General features: G+C 40.1%; 2 protein-coding genes across 5 annotated transcripts in view; one reads left to right on the top strand and one right to left on the bottom strand.

The window, feature by feature from the left end:
• The window catches only part of LOC140673566 (ribonuclease H2 subunit A), a 214,554-nt gene that overhangs the window by 164,499 nt on the left and 29,671 nt on the right, over positions 1 to 20,384 (bottom strand). The gene's annotated exons all lie outside the window — the stretch shown is intronic.
• Positions 1 to 20,384, top strand: part of LOC140673568 (uncharacterized) — a 186,841-nt gene that overhangs the window by 165,970 nt on the left and 487 nt on the right. For all 3 annotated transcript variants that reach the window (XM_072906583.1, XM_072906581.1, XM_072906582.1), the window contains exons 3-6: positions 13,277 to 13,482; positions 15,623 to 15,758; positions 17,193 to 17,338; positions 19,236 to 19,497. In XM_072906583.1, coding sequence (XP_072762684.1) covers positions 13,277 to 13,482; positions 15,623 to 15,758; positions 17,193 to 17,338; positions 19,236 to 19,497 — 750 coding nt within the window. The remainder of the gene's footprint in view (positions 1 to 13,276; positions 13,483 to 15,622; positions 15,759 to 17,192; positions 17,339 to 19,235; positions 19,498 to 20,384) is intronic.

Raw genomic sequence — 20,384 nt, 5'->3', positions numbered from 1 at the left:
TAATTCGTTTACCCGCGTGTCCTTTTGTATTCCTCGACGTTCTCTCTGTCACCGAACCGCGTTTCTCCTCCTGTGTACGTCCGCTCTTCGCCTCTTGGTTTTTCCTCTCCGCGTTTTTCCAACAGCTCCGTCACCTCTTCAGCGCGCGCGCGTTTCCCTTTTTTTTTTTTTTTTTTTTTTTTTTCCGCTTTCCCGCTCTCGCGCTCCTCTCTCTCACCCGACTCTTCTCCCTCCCTTCTTCCCTGCTCTCTGGTGTGTCGCCCTTTTGTTAGTCTTTCTATCCTACTCGACTACGTGTTTTTCTCGCGCGTCTCTCCTTCCTCTTCCTGATCCCTTTATCCTTCTTCCCAGTTCGCCCCTCTCTCCCTTGGCGTTTCGCCATTTTTCTCTGTTTTTGTATCTTTTCTCGAGCGATTCTCCACCTCCGCGATTCTCTCTCCCTTTCTCTCTCGCACACTTTTGCTGCTCTTTATTTTTCGGCCTGTCCTTTTCCTTTCCTGCCGTCGGTCTCTCTTCGCCGGTTTTCTAGCGCCTCTTTACTCCTACTCGATGCGGTTTTTCCGGTCCTCTTGTATTCATTCTTACGTTTAATGATAACGGAAATTACATTGTTCACCGCATCTCTTTCCGGAGGGAATCGCACTTTTGCGATCGAGGTTTAATTAATCTCTTAACACTTAAAAAGCGCGATGGAATTAGCGTTGGCGTGTTGATCTTTTAATTTTGATTACTACTTTCACAACTGTATCGCGATTGCGATAAGCGAGATACTCGGTAAATTTAATATTGTAAAGCCTCTGCAAGATTTACATTAAGTAAAATCGTAAAAAAATTGGTTTTATAGTTGTAGAAAATAATTGTTAAACTCGAGCACTTTAGCTTGATAATATTTCCGAATTATAACGTATAAATTATCTCTTTGCATGGGGAAATATTATTTTTAATTAGAATAAGTACCCCGCATCGATACGGAAAAAGACCAATGGAATTACTATGAAAAGCAGGCCCTCCACGTCGGAGGACTGTGACACCCCTAACTACTATCGTTATATCGCAGCGACGTCGATGGGAATCACGAGCGACGGTTATAGTCCGTCGCGTTCGCGAACGCTTTAGCGTCACGAGATTACTTTCACGCTCGGCGCGCTTTTATTTCGCCCTTTCTCTAGATTCTCTTCCTCCTCTTCCGGCCACCAGCACCCCCTGGCTGTCCCCCTCTCCGTCCCCCCCTGTGTCTTACTCTTTTATTCCCCCTTGATCCATCCTTCCTGCTGGCTTTCCCGACGACTTGGTCGTTGCGCGTACTTCAGTCCCTCGGTGCTCTCTTCGTCTCTCCGTCTACTCTTTCTTTTCTATCGCACTCTCCCCCTTTCTCGCGTTACTACTTCCCGACCTTATCTTTCACCCTCACGCCCTTTCTTCCCGTCGCTCGCCCCGACACTCTCGCACCCTCGGCTCATCCGTCTTACTCTCTTTCTCGCGCGCGCGCGCCATCGCCTACCGACCATCCCTAACTTCGCCTTTTTCGCTTGTCCGTTTTTTTCCTCTCTCTCTCTGTCCCACTTTCTTTCCCATCCTTTCGATCAGTTACTTTTTCTTTCTCGTTGGCCTGTTCTCACTTTTGCTGCTCCCCTTCTCGCGTGCCATCGGCGATAAAGCCGGCGGAAGTTGTCCCTCGTCGATTCAACCGGGATCGAGAGAGAAAGAAAGAAAGAGAGAGAGAGAGAGAGAGAGAGAGAGAGAGAGAGAGAGAGATACAACGAACAGTGGTTCGTAAACAGCGATCTGGTTCGTCGAACCCGAACCCGCGATTTGCCACGAATCCCGGGGTAAACCATTCGACAAATCACGTCCGCGCGTACGGTATGGAAAAGGGCGAGCGCCTGCAACCCCGGGACCTGGGGGCTTCATCGTCGACCGGCAGATAGGTCGATGCGGTGTCGCAGATTTGAGGCGATAAAAGCGGTCGCTCGCTTACGCGGTAGTTCGCGCTCCGGGGCGTAACGGATAATTGGATCGGTTTCTGCAGGAATGAACCGGCGGGGGGGACTCGGCAATCGAAACAATTCATTGCAAGAGACTCCCCCGCGCTCTGTTCCGCTATTTTGACATCTCGTTCCTGTGTTCGAGAAATTTCCCCCGGCTCTCTATGCTCGCCGGAACTCGCTCAATCCAACATTTTCGAGAGAAATTAACATACCGCGCTGTTGAATCGCGACAAGCAGGCAAAGGTCGCGAATAATTCCCCGATAAATCAGAATAATTAGATTGAGTGAAAAAAATGTACTTATACGAGTTGTAGAAAATTATTATAAAAATATATTCTTGTAGATAAACTCTCGGCGTGAAAGTAAAGACAAATGATTGTGATAAATTCAAGAGATGAGAAGAGATATAATTTTTTTTTCTACCGCCAGTTTATCGAACAGTCGTTCCAGAATCAATCATGACGGCCGAAGTAAATCATGCGTCCTATTGACCGAACGCCGACTTAAGTCGCGGGGGTTTTGCAAAGAGAAAAAAGACCTCTTTGGACTGCCCTACTAAAAGGGGCTACCAGAGTCAGACGCGAGCCGCTTATCCCGTGCGGTGGCGAATAAATAAAGTAACGGTCTGTTCCCAATCTATATAGAGAGAAAGGGGAATTTCTGATAGTCCGGGATATCCTAGGGTTAGAGTTGTCGTATTCCGGAGGTTAGAGACACCAACCGCCAACCGCGCGACACATACTCGTGTCATATTGTATTTCATCGTCGGCTAAACGCGGTTAAGGAAGCGGTAATGGACGCAAATATTCCCTACGATAACGGGACTTAATTAGTTTCAATGGTACAATTGCCGGTTTCAAGCGGCATTTCAAATTGCTCGGATAACCCTTTATTACGGTTCTCTCGAATTATGCTTCTTTTTCCTGCCCCTCACTTTCTCGTTTTCTCACTTTTCAAATTTTAATACATTTCCTTAACTCTTTTTTTCCGACAATTTTCTTTTTATTGATAACGGATATGTATTAGAGTCTAGAGAGAAATTGATTTTTATGCATATTGCATATACAGGATTATACATAATTTAATTATTTTGGAAATTTCATGTGATATTTTATCGACGCAAAACCACGATAGTGAAGCTTTTGACATACTTTTCACACTCATTATCGCGTTACCCGATAATCGCAAACTCGACCGCACGAATTCAGCGAGACACGTAGAAAAAAAGTGGCAAATCCACCTCGAGCGGCTGTTCATTTTTCCGGTTATTCATCGTCGAAAAAACGTCGTTGGCGTTCAATGTCGCATTAACCGGACGAGGGTACCTACTACTCTCTGCATCATCTCCAGGCGGAAAATCTTTATCGTGGAGAACGTTAGGGGAAAAAGTTTTTACGAGCGTACTGCGAGAGAGCGGCGAAGAAGTCGCGTTATATAATTTTACGCGAGCGTTTCGCGTTAGAGAGGCTTACTTCTCTCACTTTCTCTCTCTCTCTCTCTCTCTCTCTCTCTCTCTCTTCTCTTCTCTTTTTTGTCTTATCATCGTGTGCTACTTCACCGTATAATCTTCCCTTATTAATTTCTCTTTTTTAATCCGTTCTGTTTTCCCTACAAGCGTAGGTGTATAACCCTTGTCCATGCATAAAGCCACCCTCCGGGAAACCGGAGGTCAGTTTATGGCAATAATCAGAGAGTTACTACATGAATAATTTCCTAAAAGTTCCTTAACTCTCCGCTTAATAAATACCTGTTGTCTTCGTGAAACAAGATAAAGTCTTAATTATGATCACGCACGTTTCTTAGAGAGAAATTATAATCATTATAATTTAATTTCCATATCTTTTATAGACATGACAGCCGACGATAATTCGGAACGCTAATATTGCGAACTAAATGGATAAATTTGGTAAGATAATAACCCCGTTTTATTTCTTCGCATTTTGCAAGAGAGAATTACGGTGACTTTTCAACTTCTTGCTGTCGGTATTGCGAAAAAGCCTGCGAAACGAGGCCGCCCTCTCTCTCTCTCTCTCTCTTTTTCATTATACATCCCTCGTATTTAAATAATAAATAAATGCGGGGCAAATTATCTGAAGTACCTCTGTGGCCGGAGAGGCTTTATTTATTCGGGACGCTCTTCGTGACGTCCGTCATCGAAAACCGTTCGTTCGATATCATTAATTCAAGCCGAACCCGAGCACTTAGACGGTCTTCTCATCGGGCTTCTTCAGTCAAGGACCTTCAATTCACTTGGCGCTCATATGAAAGAGAAAGAGAGAGAGAGAGAGAGAGTGAAGGCAAAATCGTGGGGTCGCCATGGTGACCCCTCTTTTCGTTAAGTTCGTCTCGTATCCGCCCGTTAAATCCGTTTCATTCGAAACTGGCGAAACGCGTGATTTGGAGTTTCTCGCAAATAGGAGATTTCGAGAAGCCATTCCATAAGTTATTTATCCTCGTGGCGGCGCGTCATTTAAGGGGAAACGTTAATTATCGCTGTTGTTCTTTGCCACACGAGAGAATCTCGCTGTACAAATTCACCGACTAAGTAAGATACGCTATTTTACGTACGCATTTTATATGCATCAGCAGCGAGAGGAGAGAGATGAGGAGAATGGACGGAAATTAGTAGCTGGGTTTTGTTGCTTAACGAGTTTGGCGAATCGATTTTTCCTACGGCGAGAGTCTTGCGGTTGCAACTTTCGAAGAGTTCGTTATTGAATATCTCGTTAATTAAGTCTCGCGTATATTAAGCCATCCTTAAATGAGACTTTGCTGGATAATTATCGAAAAACAAGATTTCGCTGCTCATTTAATACCAAATCTTACATCGAGTGAATCGAGATTCTTTAATTCTCGACGCTTGAATCGATGCTTTCCAATGAGAGCAACGGATATTGTCTTGTATTCTAAAGATAAAAGAATGAATCTTTCCGATTAAAACGTCGTAAAATTACCTCCAGGATGTAAAAGATGAAAAAATCAATCTAGCGCACTACAAACTTTTAAAAAGAATTTACAGACAACACAATTTCATTATCGATTTAAAAATCATCTAAATTTACTTGTTAAAATTTCTATTCGAAGAATTTAATTACCAACGTATAGTCAATATGTCAAAAAAGATTCTTCCCAAGATAGAATGTTCTCTAAAAATATGTTGAATAGCTGTCGTTTATTCAGCAAATTATCATCTAATTGTAAAAGTTTAGGAAAATAGCTCCTAACCAGGCAAATGCCATCCGACTGGTCAAATGGCCCCCACCCGTCTACTTATGTTGAAATGCTATTTTCTTAGGCAAACAGTATTTGTCTGCACACTAATTAGGAAAATAGAAACAAATATTATTTTCTAAAGCAAAAATAGTGGAAAGATTCGAGTATTTCGGTTTAATAGGATTAATAAAATAATTAAATATTGAAATGTTATATATTAAAAACCAATCCAGAATTTATAGCAAGTTTATAGAAACATGCTATAGATATTATTATCAATGTGAGCTTATGGGGACAAAATGATATATATGAGCCTAATCAATCCAGTCGCTAGTAAAGTATTTATTGTTGCGTAATATTCTTAAATATAGATATTTTAAGAAATGTCAAAATTCTATTTATATTTTTCAAGAACATTATTCTTTCTAATCAGTTAGTTGATGAAACAAAAACGTCTTAATTTAAAAAAGCATAAAGAGGACATTTTTGCAATAAAACATTTATCATGAACTGTCACTCGCTTTTTAAATTTTTTATTAATTTGTATTGTGAGGTTTTTATTTTTTATATAATATATTATGTATTTTAAAACAAGATTATGTATTAGTGTATTGTTTGCATAGAAATAAAAAATATCAAAATAGTATATTTTTAAACATACTAAATCTTTATTTTTAAATATCTACTATTTTTACTTTATACAAAATAATCTTTATTTCTATTTTCCTAAATAGTGTTCAGACAAATGCTGTTAAACACAAATAAACGAATGAAAGCCATTTGATCAGCCGGATAGCATTTGCCTAGTCAAAAGCTATTTTTCTAAAATAATAAAATAATAATTTGCCTACGACGTATATATATATATATATATTTAAATTTCATCAGGCAAACGTATATAACACATTGGAGATGACAATTTTGAGAAAAGTGAAAACTTTTGGCGAAAGAAGCCAATTTTGGCGAAACCGAGAAACAAGAAGTCTGCCGCGGCAGAAGTGGCTGCAGTATTTTCTGCGAAAAAAGATCCGAATGTTCTCTCGTATAAGTTATCCTCCAGCCGAGCTTTCCGCACCATCGATTCGTCGACACTGATTGCCCACGATCCTTTCACCGAGGATTTTTCAGGCACGAAGGGATCCTCGTGACTTAAATCAGAAGAAGATAAAAAGGAGGTACGACCGGTCAATCCTCCCCTTCCTTCTCTCCCTTCTTCCCCAATCTCCCCTCGTGCACCATCCCATCTCTGACGGACCGTCTTCCGACAATATTTGGACAGTCCTTCGATTTCGCCGCGTTATTGGCGGATACGTTCTCGTCCTCGCATACGTCTTCGTCGTGCGACACGTGCATTACTATATCGGCCAAGTCGCGCGATCGCAGCTGTCTACCCGTGGAGTTTTATGGCCGGGCGTTTTACATTTGCGGCGCGAGGTCGCTCGGAAAACCCACGTACATATCCTGCGCGCGGCATAAACAAGTCGAGTGTATCGATCAGGGCCGTATTTTCGGCGCTGGCATCCGGCATGCATGTGTGGTTATCGCGCGAAAGAACTATCGCGAAAGGGAGAATCATCACGATAAAGCTTCACCGTGTGCTTTCTGCACAGAGAAAAGCCACGAGTAAAATTAAATAAATTGTCGTCAATTATATCTGACACCTAAATTTAGATATATGTGTCGACGGAAAATGTTTAATTATTAGCGTTGTAAAATTTTAACCACTAAGCAATTACATTTCTCATTTATGAAAGATAAAAATTGACGGAGAGAGAGAGAGAGATCTATATATCAATATTAATTAATTAAAGTTCAATTCGAAATATAATCTAATACGGAAGTTCTTGATTAAATTTCACGCTATATATGATAATCCATTAAACGGTGGACTTATCCATGACAAATTCGCCGTCGATGCGAGACAAAACACCACTTTACAAGCCTCATCGCCGATAAATCTTCGTTATCGATAAGAGAGGGTTAGATTCCTGCGATTGTGTCCCGGGGCCCAGGACAACGATAAATCCGACCCTGCCACGCCAATTTCGCGGCCGATCGAGAGGTCCGATTACCCTTACAGCCGGGTATTTTTCGTTAGGCAAATAAGAGCGTGGAGACTCTCGACAAAAAATGGCGCTAATAAACGCGCGCTCGCGTGCGGGGGTTGATAGAGCATTACTTTTCTGTCCGCGATATCACGCTCGTCTGTAATTCGCAGCAAACATTCACGAAAGGGGGTAGAAGCAGAGAGGACAAAGATAGATAGAAAAAGGTGCGAGAGGGAAAGAGGGAGAGAGGGGGAGAGAAAGCGCAGTCGAAGGGCAGTCGATGTAGTTAACTCGACGATTTACTGTCTCTCGACACGGAATTTTCAATCGCGGCTTCCGAAGTGATCGTACCACCTACCGGGGAAATAAACCGTTCGCGTTCTGTACGAATAACCTTTTAATTTCCTAACTCAATGACGGCGAGGGGGAGGGGAGAGGGGGGGGGGGTGATCGAACTCGCGCACGGATTCTTCCTTCCTGCGATTCACGCAGCCGCTATCGTTATTCCATTATTGTCGAGACACCGGCTCGGCGACGTTTGTTTTGCTTATCGGGTGCCGTCGTTCGATACAAGTGGAATTTGGAAGCGCGGTATCGACCATTTTTCTCGCGATAGTGACAGATAGCGCAGAGGGAGAGATCTCGCAATTCGATAATCCGATTTGCGAATTCAGATATTTCATCCCTCGGAGATACACAGTATATTTTCGAAATTATCGCGATGTCTGTCATTGGCGGATTCATTCTGAATAATTTCGACTTTGGAATAATTTACGATCTTTTATTTTGTCCCATGTTTATTTTAATCGAATTAATAAAGATAACTTTTCGAGTGTTTTATTAAAATAAATATCGAGCGTCGCTTAAGTAAAATGGGTAAAGAAAAACATTCTCGTCCAAAAAATTCTCTTGCCCTAATAAAATTGACTGATATAAATTTCTTAAAATTGGCTCTGTAACCATCAAATAATCCATAACTGAAAGAAAGTACAATGGTCTCCGAGATATTCCGCGTTCTAAGACTTTAAACTAGATTCATCGCGAGAAAATGTAAAGGAATCGCGAGAGAAACGTAACAAGTTAAATGCGTCTTATTTTCAGATATAAATTTCAAACGTATAACTTAACTGTAATTTTACAACCTATCCTTCTTCCCACTGAGAATCCAGCATTTGAAATTTTCTTTAAGCTTCGTTGCGCTTGTATTTACCTCGAGAAGCGATGAAACTACATCGAGATGCACAAATGTAATGAAAAATAAATGCAAATGCGAAAAGTTTGCCAACTTGCTCCGCTTGCGATTGATTAAAAGTTCATCATTCTTTCGCAATAAGCTTCCAATATCCATATCTGTAGTTACGCGTTCAAGAACAATGGAGAAAGGAACGTGGAGTGGATGCGGAGGGGGCGGGGAAGATCAGAATATTGAAGATTTATTCGATAATATGAATGGCTGTAGAGGGAAAAAGAGGGAAAGGGAAGGAGAATCCTCGCTTGTTGCTTTGTCGCCCCGTTCTCTCTCGGCCATTTTACTCCGATTCGCTGAAAGTCAATTCTGATTTTTTACAATAGCGAATTTAAAGTAACACAGCTTTTTTTAACGGCGCTGCCTTTCTCGTTCACAGTAACGTGAAAACGCAAAAGCGAAAGATGGCAAAAATTATCTTTTCACGCTGGACAGAAGTTAAACCATCCGGATTTTTTTATATTATCTTTTTGTGCCTATAATATCCGTCATTATATGTAATTGTCATTATATTAAATTTATTAAAACCATTAAAAACAATATAGCGTAATAATTTCATTACAAAAAAGAGCTTATATACATATGTGTATAATCTGTTTTAATTACAAATATTTTAATTATAAATGTTCGAGTTCAATATTATGTTGTTCAATATTATTTATATTATTATATAATGCATATTATTATTATGCATTAATAATATATGTATATATTTGTGTTGGGAAGAGAAAGAGATCTCGGTCATATCGACACCCATATTCTCGCTTGCCATCGTGTTCCCCGAATTTTATCGAATCGCCTCGATCTAGATTACCGAGGGTGTACTACCTCGCGTACGTTATATCTACGACGGAAATCGGGGTTCTTCTCGAGCCATTCGACACCGAGGACATTGCCTGGCGCGTAGTTCCGCGATCAGGAAGAGATATCTGTTCGATCGAGAGAGAAGAAGAGGGAAAAGGAGCGAATCACGCAGGGATGTCGTCGTTCATCGGTGAAGCCTCGTGTTCGGACGGACGCAAGTCGCTTAATTTTGCCCTCCTTCACCCTTCCTCGGCCGGAGTATTATTTTACGGAAATCGTACACCGTTTCACTAGGACCTGGGAGTCCTCCCAGGAAGCCGGCTATCTGCCGGTCGTATCGGCTACCCCGGTCGCGTTGCGCGTCGCGACGCGACGCGACGCGTCTCGTCGCGTCGCGTCGCATCGCGTCACGGAGAGGGCAAACGGTGTCGTGTGTCAGGTTAGAGGGTCGCAGCCCGATGGCAGAAGGGCATTGTTGTTAGCCGAGTGCGGAGAGGGTGCCCCGGGGACGGTTGCACAGGAAGAGAGGAGAAGGGAGGTGAAGGGAACGCGGACGTGTGCTCGACGTAGCGTACCGTGGCGAGAGAGATAGCGGAGGTGAGATATATATACGGGGTGGCTACGAACAAGCGCACTTCCTTCCTCGCGCGACGAATGCTCCCTGTGTTAAAGGTAAGGGCTGAGTACGCCCTTGCTAGAGTATCGGACGAAAGAAAATTGAACATCGAAAAATATGTTGAACATTAAATATATTTGAAATATATATTTTAATTTTATGTATATCCCTTGAGAAGTCGGGCTGACAGTTTAAATATACATAGGGAACAAGGAAAGTAATATAAATATAAATATAAATATTTTTTTAATAGAGAGTATGTTTGGCAGTTTTATTTACGTGGGCAATATTTTTATCATTTAATAAACATTTATGAAAATGTCAAAACAATTTTAATGATAATTGATATATATTTAAAGTACGTACGAACAGAGTTGGAAAAGAAATCGAGTTCACTTTTAGAAACATTTTTTTTAGATGTCAGTCGCGCCTTTTTTTACAGCTCTGGTTAACTTTTTTATTGTTTTGAACTGTTAAAAATATATATCATTATGATTGTCGATATTTGGCATCTTCTTATAAACGTTTATTGAATGATAAGAATATCTCTGATTGTTTTTAATCTATTGTTATATTTAAAAATGACAGTTTATTAGTTTCAGCAACTTCTCATGTATATATTTCTCTCTCTGATATGTTGATAATATCTTCTTTACTTTCTAACTTTATATCTGCTGTAAAATCTTGTTTTCGCAATTCTGTATCGTTCTCATAGGGCTTATTGTGATAACGTAGATTCCGCGGATGATTTGGCGCAAAAGTTTGGCGTCAAATGGAGTGTAGGTACTGCCGCCGGCACCGGTCGAATAAAAAACGACGGCATCGATATAGCTCAACGGAGGTTCTCGATATATAACATGCTTCTTTATACGATATAAATGAGGCTCGTGAAAATTCATCCTTTTGTTTCGGCGCGATTCATTGACTCTCGCCGATTTTATCCCGTGTTATACATCGTAATACATGAGGTCTATTAGTAGGTAAAATTTCTCTTAAAATTCAAATAATGTATGTAAAATGGAAAGAAATTTATAGATTGAATCAAATTAAATGATTCTTTTCAATTTACATATTATTATATAAAAAGAACGGTTTCTCTCGTCCGAGACTCTTTATTAGTTAAATTTTAGCTTCGATTCTTCTAATTCAATTTAATAGAGTTCTTAGTTCTGGAAATGCTCTTGCTTTTTCGCTAACGCTATCGTCCTACTTGCACGTAAGAAAATATGGCCATCCTGCCGGAAGCTACATAAGCCAGTTTCCTTCGTCTACGCGATTCGCGGACGTAACGAAGCGCAGAAATTATTTCTTATCCTTGTCGTTCCAGAAATTGCACGACGCGCGGTCACGGGCGAGACGCCGGGAGAGACGCCGCCGGAGTTTCTCCGGTTTTCCATAGATCCCGGGAGAAAAAGTCCGGTCTGGAGAAATACCGCTTTATTATACTTTTCATAGAACTCTTGTTACGAAAGCGGAAAATGTTACCGTACACTATTAGCGAAATAATTGAGATAATCATCAAGAAAAGCAAAGAAAAGTTGGAAAAAATTCCGACGACGCTCACGGTCGCGTTTTATTTCCCTCTTCCTGCCACCTGCGCTTATCCCCTGTCCACCGTAAAGACAGCAATCAAAAGTACATTTTCACTTAACCCGTTGCACTGGAAGTTTCAAGCCGGCACTTTGAAACTCAGACATTTTCGCGCATTTCTTCATATATATATGGTATATATTGTATATATATTTTGTCACATATTAAAATTTATAGAGTTTGACTAGAATCTTTCGTGTATCGAATATTGAATTAAAAAAACTTCCGTTGCTAAAGTTTCTTCAATTATGTACTATCCACTGTGTAAGATCGGACTTTTACAATATGTGATTTCATTAATTTAATTTCACTAAAGAATAAAAAAAATTGATTCTCTCAAAAAAGAAATCATAATAAAAAACAGATTTTTTTGACATCCTTAAAAAATCGTTTGTCCTTTTCGTTTTTTTTTATCGTCTCTTCTTCAATCTTTAGCATTTTTCTATTTTAAAAATATTATTGAATATTTGAAAACAATTGTTGATCGCTGGAAAAAACCGGCACTATTATTCGAATAAATACTTAATTTGTCTTGTTCGCGATCAAGAACGTGTCAAGAAATTAATATCTTGTTTATAAACGCCATAGCTGTCGTCGTCGTTCGCAACCACCTGTTTACCCCTGACGTTATCGTCATCATCCTCTCGAGTCTTCCGTCGACGCGTTTGTCACAGATTCCCTATTCTCTTCTCTCTCTCTCTCTCTCTCTCTCTCTCTCTCTCTCTTTTCTTATACGTACACGATATATTCCATGGATTATATACTATTCCCGCAGAATATTTCCAGTGATTCAAATATCGCTAGAGTATCCTCGGGAAAGAGAGGCACGATGCGTATCGCGCGCATCTTCTTCGCCAGCTTCTCTCGCGGCTCCTTTGATCTTGTCTCCCTCTTGGAGTGATGTCATCCGGGCGCCGCGTATCTCGGAAAAGGGGATCGCGATCTTTCCGGGTCGCGCGTACGAGCTTTGTCGTTCATTCGTCGGAAATGTCGCGCGTCTCGAGTGATTTGTCGTGAATTTTTAACGAAATGTTTCTAAGAAAGTTTGCGGATCCAAACAGCAATGTTGTTGCAACGAATGCTTTTCCATTTTCCGAAATTTTCGCTTTTTAAATAACGTAACCGGACCCACACAGAAAAATGACATATAGAAATATGGACATTTTATTCTTTTACATATACATTCTTTTATTTCTTTAATACTTATTTGTTGCAATTTAATGTAACAAATTTTTTTTATTACTTACTCTTAATTTTTCAAATTCCGTTTGTGAAATTAGATTGTGAAAAATTATTTTAACGCATACAAGATTAATTGCAGAGTTCCTCAATCTTTATAAAATCAAAATTTAACAAGAAATATAAAAGCAGTAAATTACAAAAATAAGTGAGGAATTTTTGAGATTTGAAGAAAATTAAGAAAAATTGATGTAGACATTTATTATATTAATTTATTGAAAACTAGAGAGAGAGAGAGAAATGTATTGAAATATTATTGTCGCGACAGAGAATTTTCAGATTGAAATGCCTTAATTTATCTTGTTCCTTCTTTGACATTTCAATTACAACTGTTATTACGCTTTCAAATTTCAATAATGTCGCTAAATGTTTTACAAAAACGCGAAAAAGCTGCTACTCCAATTATTCCTGTCTAGTTTAATTTGCTTAAGCAAGATTTCTCGCTGAAAGCGCTTTGTCTGCTCGCGTAAATACAAATACACACTTTTACGCGCTTTTTCTCTGATCTGTCGGTGTTTACATGTGTTTGCAGAAACAAACGGTCTGAGAATGCTGGAGCTGGTAGTGCCCAAGCACGTGGTGCTCGGGCAAAATATACACCTCGAGTGCATCTTTAATCTGGACAACGAGAAGCTGTACTCGGTCAAGTGGTATAAGGACGGCAACGAGTTCTACCGATACGTACCTCAGGAGCAACCACCTGCTATGGCGTTCAACCTTCCCGGTGTTACGGCGATCGTAAGAATACACTTCCTCTCGTCTCTCGCGTTTAAGTTTTGATAATGAAATCACGGAGGGGCGAGGAAAGGGTGAGGGAAGAGGACCAAGTAAGTCCGTAACTTGTAGGGTCTATCTTTCGAGAAGGCAGCCTTAATAATTATTAAAATGGATCTTACAAACGGAGAGACTTTCCTCGACTTGGCACACTTTGTGGTAACGAGACTGAAGAGCCCAGTTGTAACAACGACGTAAATCCAGTAGTTTGTATAAGTTCTACTTTGCGGCCGCACCTTCCCGTTTACACAGCCAAGAAGACTTCTCTCGTTCTCGCGCCAAATCTTTATACGGTTCCCGCGTTTTCTCGACATGTGGACGGACGGTGGATCCTAACGGATTTTACATTGTGCTTTAAACGCGAACGGATGTGATTGAAGAATCCCGCGGAAGAGATTCTCTGCGAACCACTCTCGGTGTTTTCATTTTGTACCTTCGTTCGAAACCTCGGTGCTGTGCGCGTTTCGAATAAAAGAGTTTCCGTGGAAATAACTTCACGATTGATCCATTTTCAATCGCGCACGAGCTGGAGATTTTTAGACGCGCGTCTCGATCACGAGGACAACCGAAATCCAAGACTCTCGACAGAACGGCTAAACTATATATCTCGTCCCTGCCACTATATTTGTGTCCTTTAAAAATAAATCGCGCGTTGTGTTCGTTCGGATGTTTTTTCAATTGGAAAACAAATAGGAAGAGGCAAAACGCGTCGACTAAACTCGAGAATACATCCGAGCTATCGACAACTGAAATTCGATACGCGTGTACACGTAACACTGCAATGGAGACGATAATAAAAATAGATGCAGGTTTGGCAATAATAGAGAGTAAAAGAGAGATCGATAAGCGTCGAATTTTCAAAATGCTATCTCCAAATATCTACCTAGTCGGTATACGCACTATATTCATGAAAATACCGACCCCTTCGTATCTAAATAAATAGGTATTGCAGAGTACATATATATATATATATATATATATATATATACACACAGAAAAGAGCGAAACTTGCATTTTCGACACTCGTGATCAAAATGGCTTTTCATTCACGTCAAGACGTCGCGTCGGATTAATGCCTACATTACGCGCGCAAGCGGCGGATAAACAAAAGGTGGGGTGTCCGCGCCATCTCCCCGTCATAATGAGCCTTAATATTAACATTAATCACCGGTCGCGAGATTGGCGCTCGGGAGCGCCCTTAGAAATTATCGGCCTCTAGCCGTGGCGGTCGTTATCGTTGTTTATAATTACATCGATTAGTATAATGAATCGTGAAATGCGCTGTGAAATCCTCCCGCTTGCGGAGATGAAAATTACGGGGATGCCAACGACGAGATGACCCCCGGGCTTCCCGCGTTCTTCGCAAAACTAATTTAACATGAGGTAGAGGGTTGCAGGGGGGGGGGGGGTTTAGAAGGGAGTACGTTGTTCGTTAAGCTCGTCGCGAGCGAGCGCGTCTAAAATTGCCTTTCGTCGTCGTCGTCGTCGTCGTCGTCGTCGTCGTCATCGTCATGGTCGTTGTCGACGTCGCCGCAAAAGATAACGCATTACAAATTGATCCCTAGAGGGAGGCTCGCGCCCACCCATCGTCCCCTCTCGGTAGCCGAGCCGCGCGTCCTCCCTCTTCTGGGTTAATGATATTTCCAATAATTTCAATTCCTCATCGACTATATCACTCGCTCCGGTTTTCCGCGCCATTGAGTGATACGAAAAAATTCCGCTCCTCTCAGGCGACGCGAAAACTTTTGGAGAAGAACGCGAGTTCTTAAGGTGTATTGGAACGGGCGATGATAATAATTTACTGGACTACTAGTGAGGAAATTTCGGCGAAAATTGTCGGAAGGTATCTCGTTTCGCGGGAAAGACGAATATACGAGATTTACAGAGGCAAAGTGAAAATTCGAGATTTAATTCAATCGATTGCGGTTTGCGGGAGTTTAATGTTACAAAATTGCAAATGTGAAATTTATCGCACACGATGTATCAATGTCAAGACATTCGCGCGAGAATAATTGAGAGACTGCTCTTCTTATTTTTCATTCTACACCTTTCGATTGATAAAATCAATTTTTATTGTTCAATTTAACTCTCTCTCTCTTTTCAGATTCACAATTCCACTATACGAGCGGTCCATCTTTCTTCCGTGAATCTCATGAGCACGGGACGCTACAGATGCGAGGTTTCGGCGGAGGCGCCCTCCTTCCAGACCGTTTCCGACCATTCGGATATGGAAGTGGTCGGTAAGGAGCATCAAAGCAGATTCCTATTAATTAAGAGTTTTATCTTTCAAAGGAATCGCGCAATAACGGCGATCCAGCCTCCGCAAACTTGGCGATATTGTCGTTGATTTATACCCGCGAGACGCTCCCGCACTTCTTCCTCTTCTTGGCCGATTCTCATTATTCGAGCGAATGTTGTTGTTATCGCGACCGCGACCGAGGAAAGAAAAAAAAAAAAAAAAAAAAAGGAAAGAAAACTGTGCTGACTAATCGTAATTTTATTCATGTTCGAAGTAGAATCAAATCTTAAAGAAAGATTTAGCTCCGTGAAATGTGACTCAGGGACGGTTTAATTCTGAGACAAAGATTTATATACGTGTCATTTAACGAAAGGATTTCGGTTTCGTGCTCTCAAGGAGCAGAAGAGGAGAAGAGATTTTCCGCCGAGGATTAGGAATTTTAACGGCCTCGAGGATTTTATAAGCCACTTAACGCGCGGGGAATTAAAACGAATCGCAGTTCCGATAGCTCCGAAAGAGTTAATTACGTCGCGTTAGTTTTAATCTACGAGGGAGAACATTACCTGATCTCCCTCTCCTCTAGCATATCGACCTATATGACTCGGTGACGAATCGCTGACAATTTATCGTGACAGTAATATCGCGTCTGTGTAACTTTCGACTTTCCTCTCGCCGTTCTAAACGTTTTCCGTTAATCCTATCTTATTATCGTTATGTGCTCCAGAAATGAAGTATCTACCTTCAGCGCAAACTCTCATTGACAAACTCAAAACCGATTCGCTTAATTGCTTCACACAATTTTCTAAATCGCCACATTTAATTTATCGACGTGAAACTCATTAAGATTCTTTCATCTTTCAGATCATTTCTAACTCGAGGATTATCGACATTGCAATACTCTTCATTAATATCGATTGGGAGAAATTTTCAATAATTATGTCGAGCCCGAGAATTTTACAAATCTAAATAAAATACGTTTTCTTTTTTTTTTTTTTATCCAATTTTTTAATCCACCAGCATTTATTTCCTTTGTCGGCGAAATCTCAATCGCTAGATTTTTCGGCCAGTCGGCTAACACACGTTCAATCTACATCTATATATAATGTAATATAGCGCACGCTTGTATGCAGAGACATGTATATATAAAGTTGAATGTGTCATATATCGACTACACAATGATTACAGCGTAGTGTTACTCCATTAAAATTTCCGCGCCGGTAAGCGTAAACAAGTTAAGCTCGCCGCAACAAAATTACGGTCAAGCGATATTGCGTTAAATATTCGAGCGGGCGCGCGAGTTAAAAGCGTTTTCGTCGTCGCTCAAATTGATCGTGCCGAGAGAGGCACGAGCGTTCTCTCTCTTTTTTTTTTTTTTTTTTTTCTTCTCATGGTAAAAACGACATGATACTCACGAGAGCGTTTCCGGTATTTCCAGCACTGCCGGAGGACGGGCCCGTCATCACGACGACTTCGCGATCCGGGAAACATCGTTATCAAGTCGGCGACGTCATGCGGTTCAATTGCACTTCAACAAAGTCGAAGCCACATGCCATGCTCAGCTGGTTCATCAACGGTGAACCCGTGAGTGCTCCAGACGTGCAGCTTCTCTCTCTCTTTCTCTCTCTCTCTCTCTCTCTGCTTGCGTACCGCAACGTCTTACCCGAGTTGTCGGAAGCGTAAAACTTCACGACACGCGTCACCAACGTCCGAGATAAGCCGTAATCTCGACAAATCCGTCTAGAGTGGTCTATCTAGGGACTCGCACTTATATACGGAGTGCAATAGAGAAAGAAAGAGAGAGAGAGAGAGAGAGAGAGTAACAAGAAGAAGATTTATCTATCCTTCGATTAGTTGTGTATATTATTAATAACAAAATATTGTATATAATATATATATATATATATAAGTCACGAGTTTGTGCTAATCTTTCCTAGAGTTTTAAATTTCATCTTAATTTATCAAAAATGTTTAATTTTTAAATAGTTAGATTCTCTAATTTCTACATTTATTTTCGAATTGAAACTTCAAGTTTCCAACATTGAATATATACAAGGTTTGAGCTGTAAATTAATATTTCGCTGGAGTAAAATCTAAGCAAACTATCGATTAAACTGATCCAAGAATCTGACGCTAATATATCGTTCTACATCGTAAGTGACAAAGTTAAATCTTCATGTCTACCTTAATAAGGACTTCTTCCTTGTAATATATCATGTTTTACCGTCAGCATGACACATGAGGTTACAGCCGCAAAAGCGCGTTTTGATATTACTGCGCGATGAGGAAAAGTCATAACAGTTTGCTCTATCTCTCTCTCTCTCTCTCTCTTTTGAACACTGTTAAAAGTTTTCCATTGCAGCAATAAGCCCCGGTAAATTTTGCTTCTACGCGAAAATAACGCGTCTCTGCAATAGCATTCAGTGGTAACTGTTAATGTTCCGTTGACCCGCGATTACGCGCTAACAAAGCTCGAGGATTAATTTTGCAAAGTGCACTCTTTGGCGTGCAACTTTTTCATTTTTCATACACGAACAAATAATTGGTCCTTGCATAATTAATCTTCGGCTGTTGCCAACGGACGCTCGTGCAAAATTGCTTGATTAGTGTTCAGCATTCGCTCGCGGCTTATTAAAATTGGATTACGTTTAATCAATATTCGAATCAATAATCTTACGATTAAAAGATAATCTCTCCATTTGTAATAATGCGGAGCGCTGCAAATTTCTATGTTAACATTTCAAAATTTTTGGTTTATTAAGAGAAATACATAATTCACGTCCAACGTGAAAAAATATTGAATAGAACTGTGCGCCAGAGAATGGCGCCATCGAATTATAATATTGTTATTAGATTGAAATATGTTATACGTTAGAAGGCTTCTTAATTTTTGTTGCAATCGTTATAATAAAACGTAACGAGAGAGAGATAGCAATCTTCTGCTATTAAAAGTTTATGTAGTACTCTCAGGAAACTCGCGGGTCAAGAGTCAATTTTCCAAGAACGAAGTAGATTAGACAGATAATGCGGTATTTAATTTATGAAGCACTGACGAAGTTATTACATTTTGTACAAAAAGAGAAGAAAAAAAAATTTTTTCCAGAATATTAATCTTCAATTAATCATAGCTTCGCGCATCTAGAAAGTATCGTTCATTTATCAATCCTTTGCGGTCATTAAGATTACTAAGTAAAATATTATCTTCTTTCGATTCAATTTTGTTCAACTCATTAATAAGAATAAAAAAAAAACAACCTGTTTCAAATTCATAAATGATCTCTTCAACGCGTCTTCTACTTTTCCAAAACATATTAGATAAGAAAATTTGAGAGAAAGCTATCAATTTTTACCGCAAAGGATTATAAACGACGACGACGTTCGCGTACATTTCCGGAAGAGAGAATGTCGTCGTCATCGTCATCGTCATCTTTCTTCAAGCCAAGAGAGAATATACACTCCCATTTTCCTGCTCTTCGATTAGGTCGAAGCGCAGTTCTTGAAGCCCCTCTTAACCGACGTAGACCGGGTGGGTCTAGAGACTGCTACGCTCGGTCTAGAGTTCCGTCTGCGCTTGAAACACTTCAAGAAGGGAGACTTGAAGATCAAATGCCTGGCGACGATATATACCCTATATTGGAAATCGAATGAGCTCAGCATAGAGGGCGAGAGACCCATGAAGATACCGGTAATGGAGAGCAGGGAGACAAGGGCGCAAGGGCATACGCACGCTGAGCATATCCTAGGTAAGAGAAAAAAAAAAGAAATCTCTCTCAGCCAGCCCTTGACTAAGGATAGATGACGTAGCAACGCAAGGCGAGACGTGTCTACCCTACCGCACGGATTTCTTTGTCGTGTCTTTCAAGTTAGCTGCTCCTTATTATATATATATATAAGAAACTAGCGCAATAATAAAACTATTACTACAAAAAAAAAAAAAAATTTCTTAGATTAAAAATACTACTATACTATATTGAGAAAAATAAATATTTTTATTTATGTTTAGATATAATTAATATTTTGTATCATATTATAATTAGTATATTAGATATTCTTTATATTTAAATATATATTTTTTGATGTTTAAAAATGATGAAGGAATAAAAATTTGAGAGAAATCGCGGATGATATAAAATTAAATAACAGGGCATAATAATAAAATAATAAGCAAACACAATAGGGTTTACTTATCTGTACTTTATTCAAGTTTATACTTTATTCGAACATCTTAGTATTTTCTTAAAGCGATTATATAATCGCGGGTATTGACTTTCCGAATGACATTTTATTTACATCAATCAGAAGGAACGAGAGGGTCTTTCTCACAGAATCATTATCCATCTCTGGTTATAAAGGGGGATAAAGATCGCTTTTCAAGTAAAAGAAAAAAACCTGACGTTTTTTCACGGTTCACGTCGTTAATATTGATTACAAGTCTACAAAAAGTATAGGCTTTGTGGCCGTGTGAGAAGGGCTTAACAGCTGAAATAATGGATCCAGCCCTTTCAGTGTTAACATCTCCAACTCGAAGCTCATCCTGACGCGCGGATAGTTTAGCAACTCAACGTCGTTTCCCCCTTTCAATATGTTGCTTTAGTTACGTCTAGCGTAAGTCAAAGTGTAAACACATAAC

Source organism: Anoplolepis gracilipes, chromosome 14 (genome assembly GCF_047496725.1).
Source record: "Anoplolepis gracilipes chromosome 14, ASM4749672v1, whole genome shotgun sequence".
Lineage (NCBI taxonomy): Eukaryota > Metazoa > Arthropoda > Insecta > Hymenoptera > Formicidae > Anoplolepis > Anoplolepis gracilipes.
The sequence above is the reverse complement of the archived record's forward strand: the minus strand, read 5'-3'. Positions and strand labels throughout refer to the sequence as shown.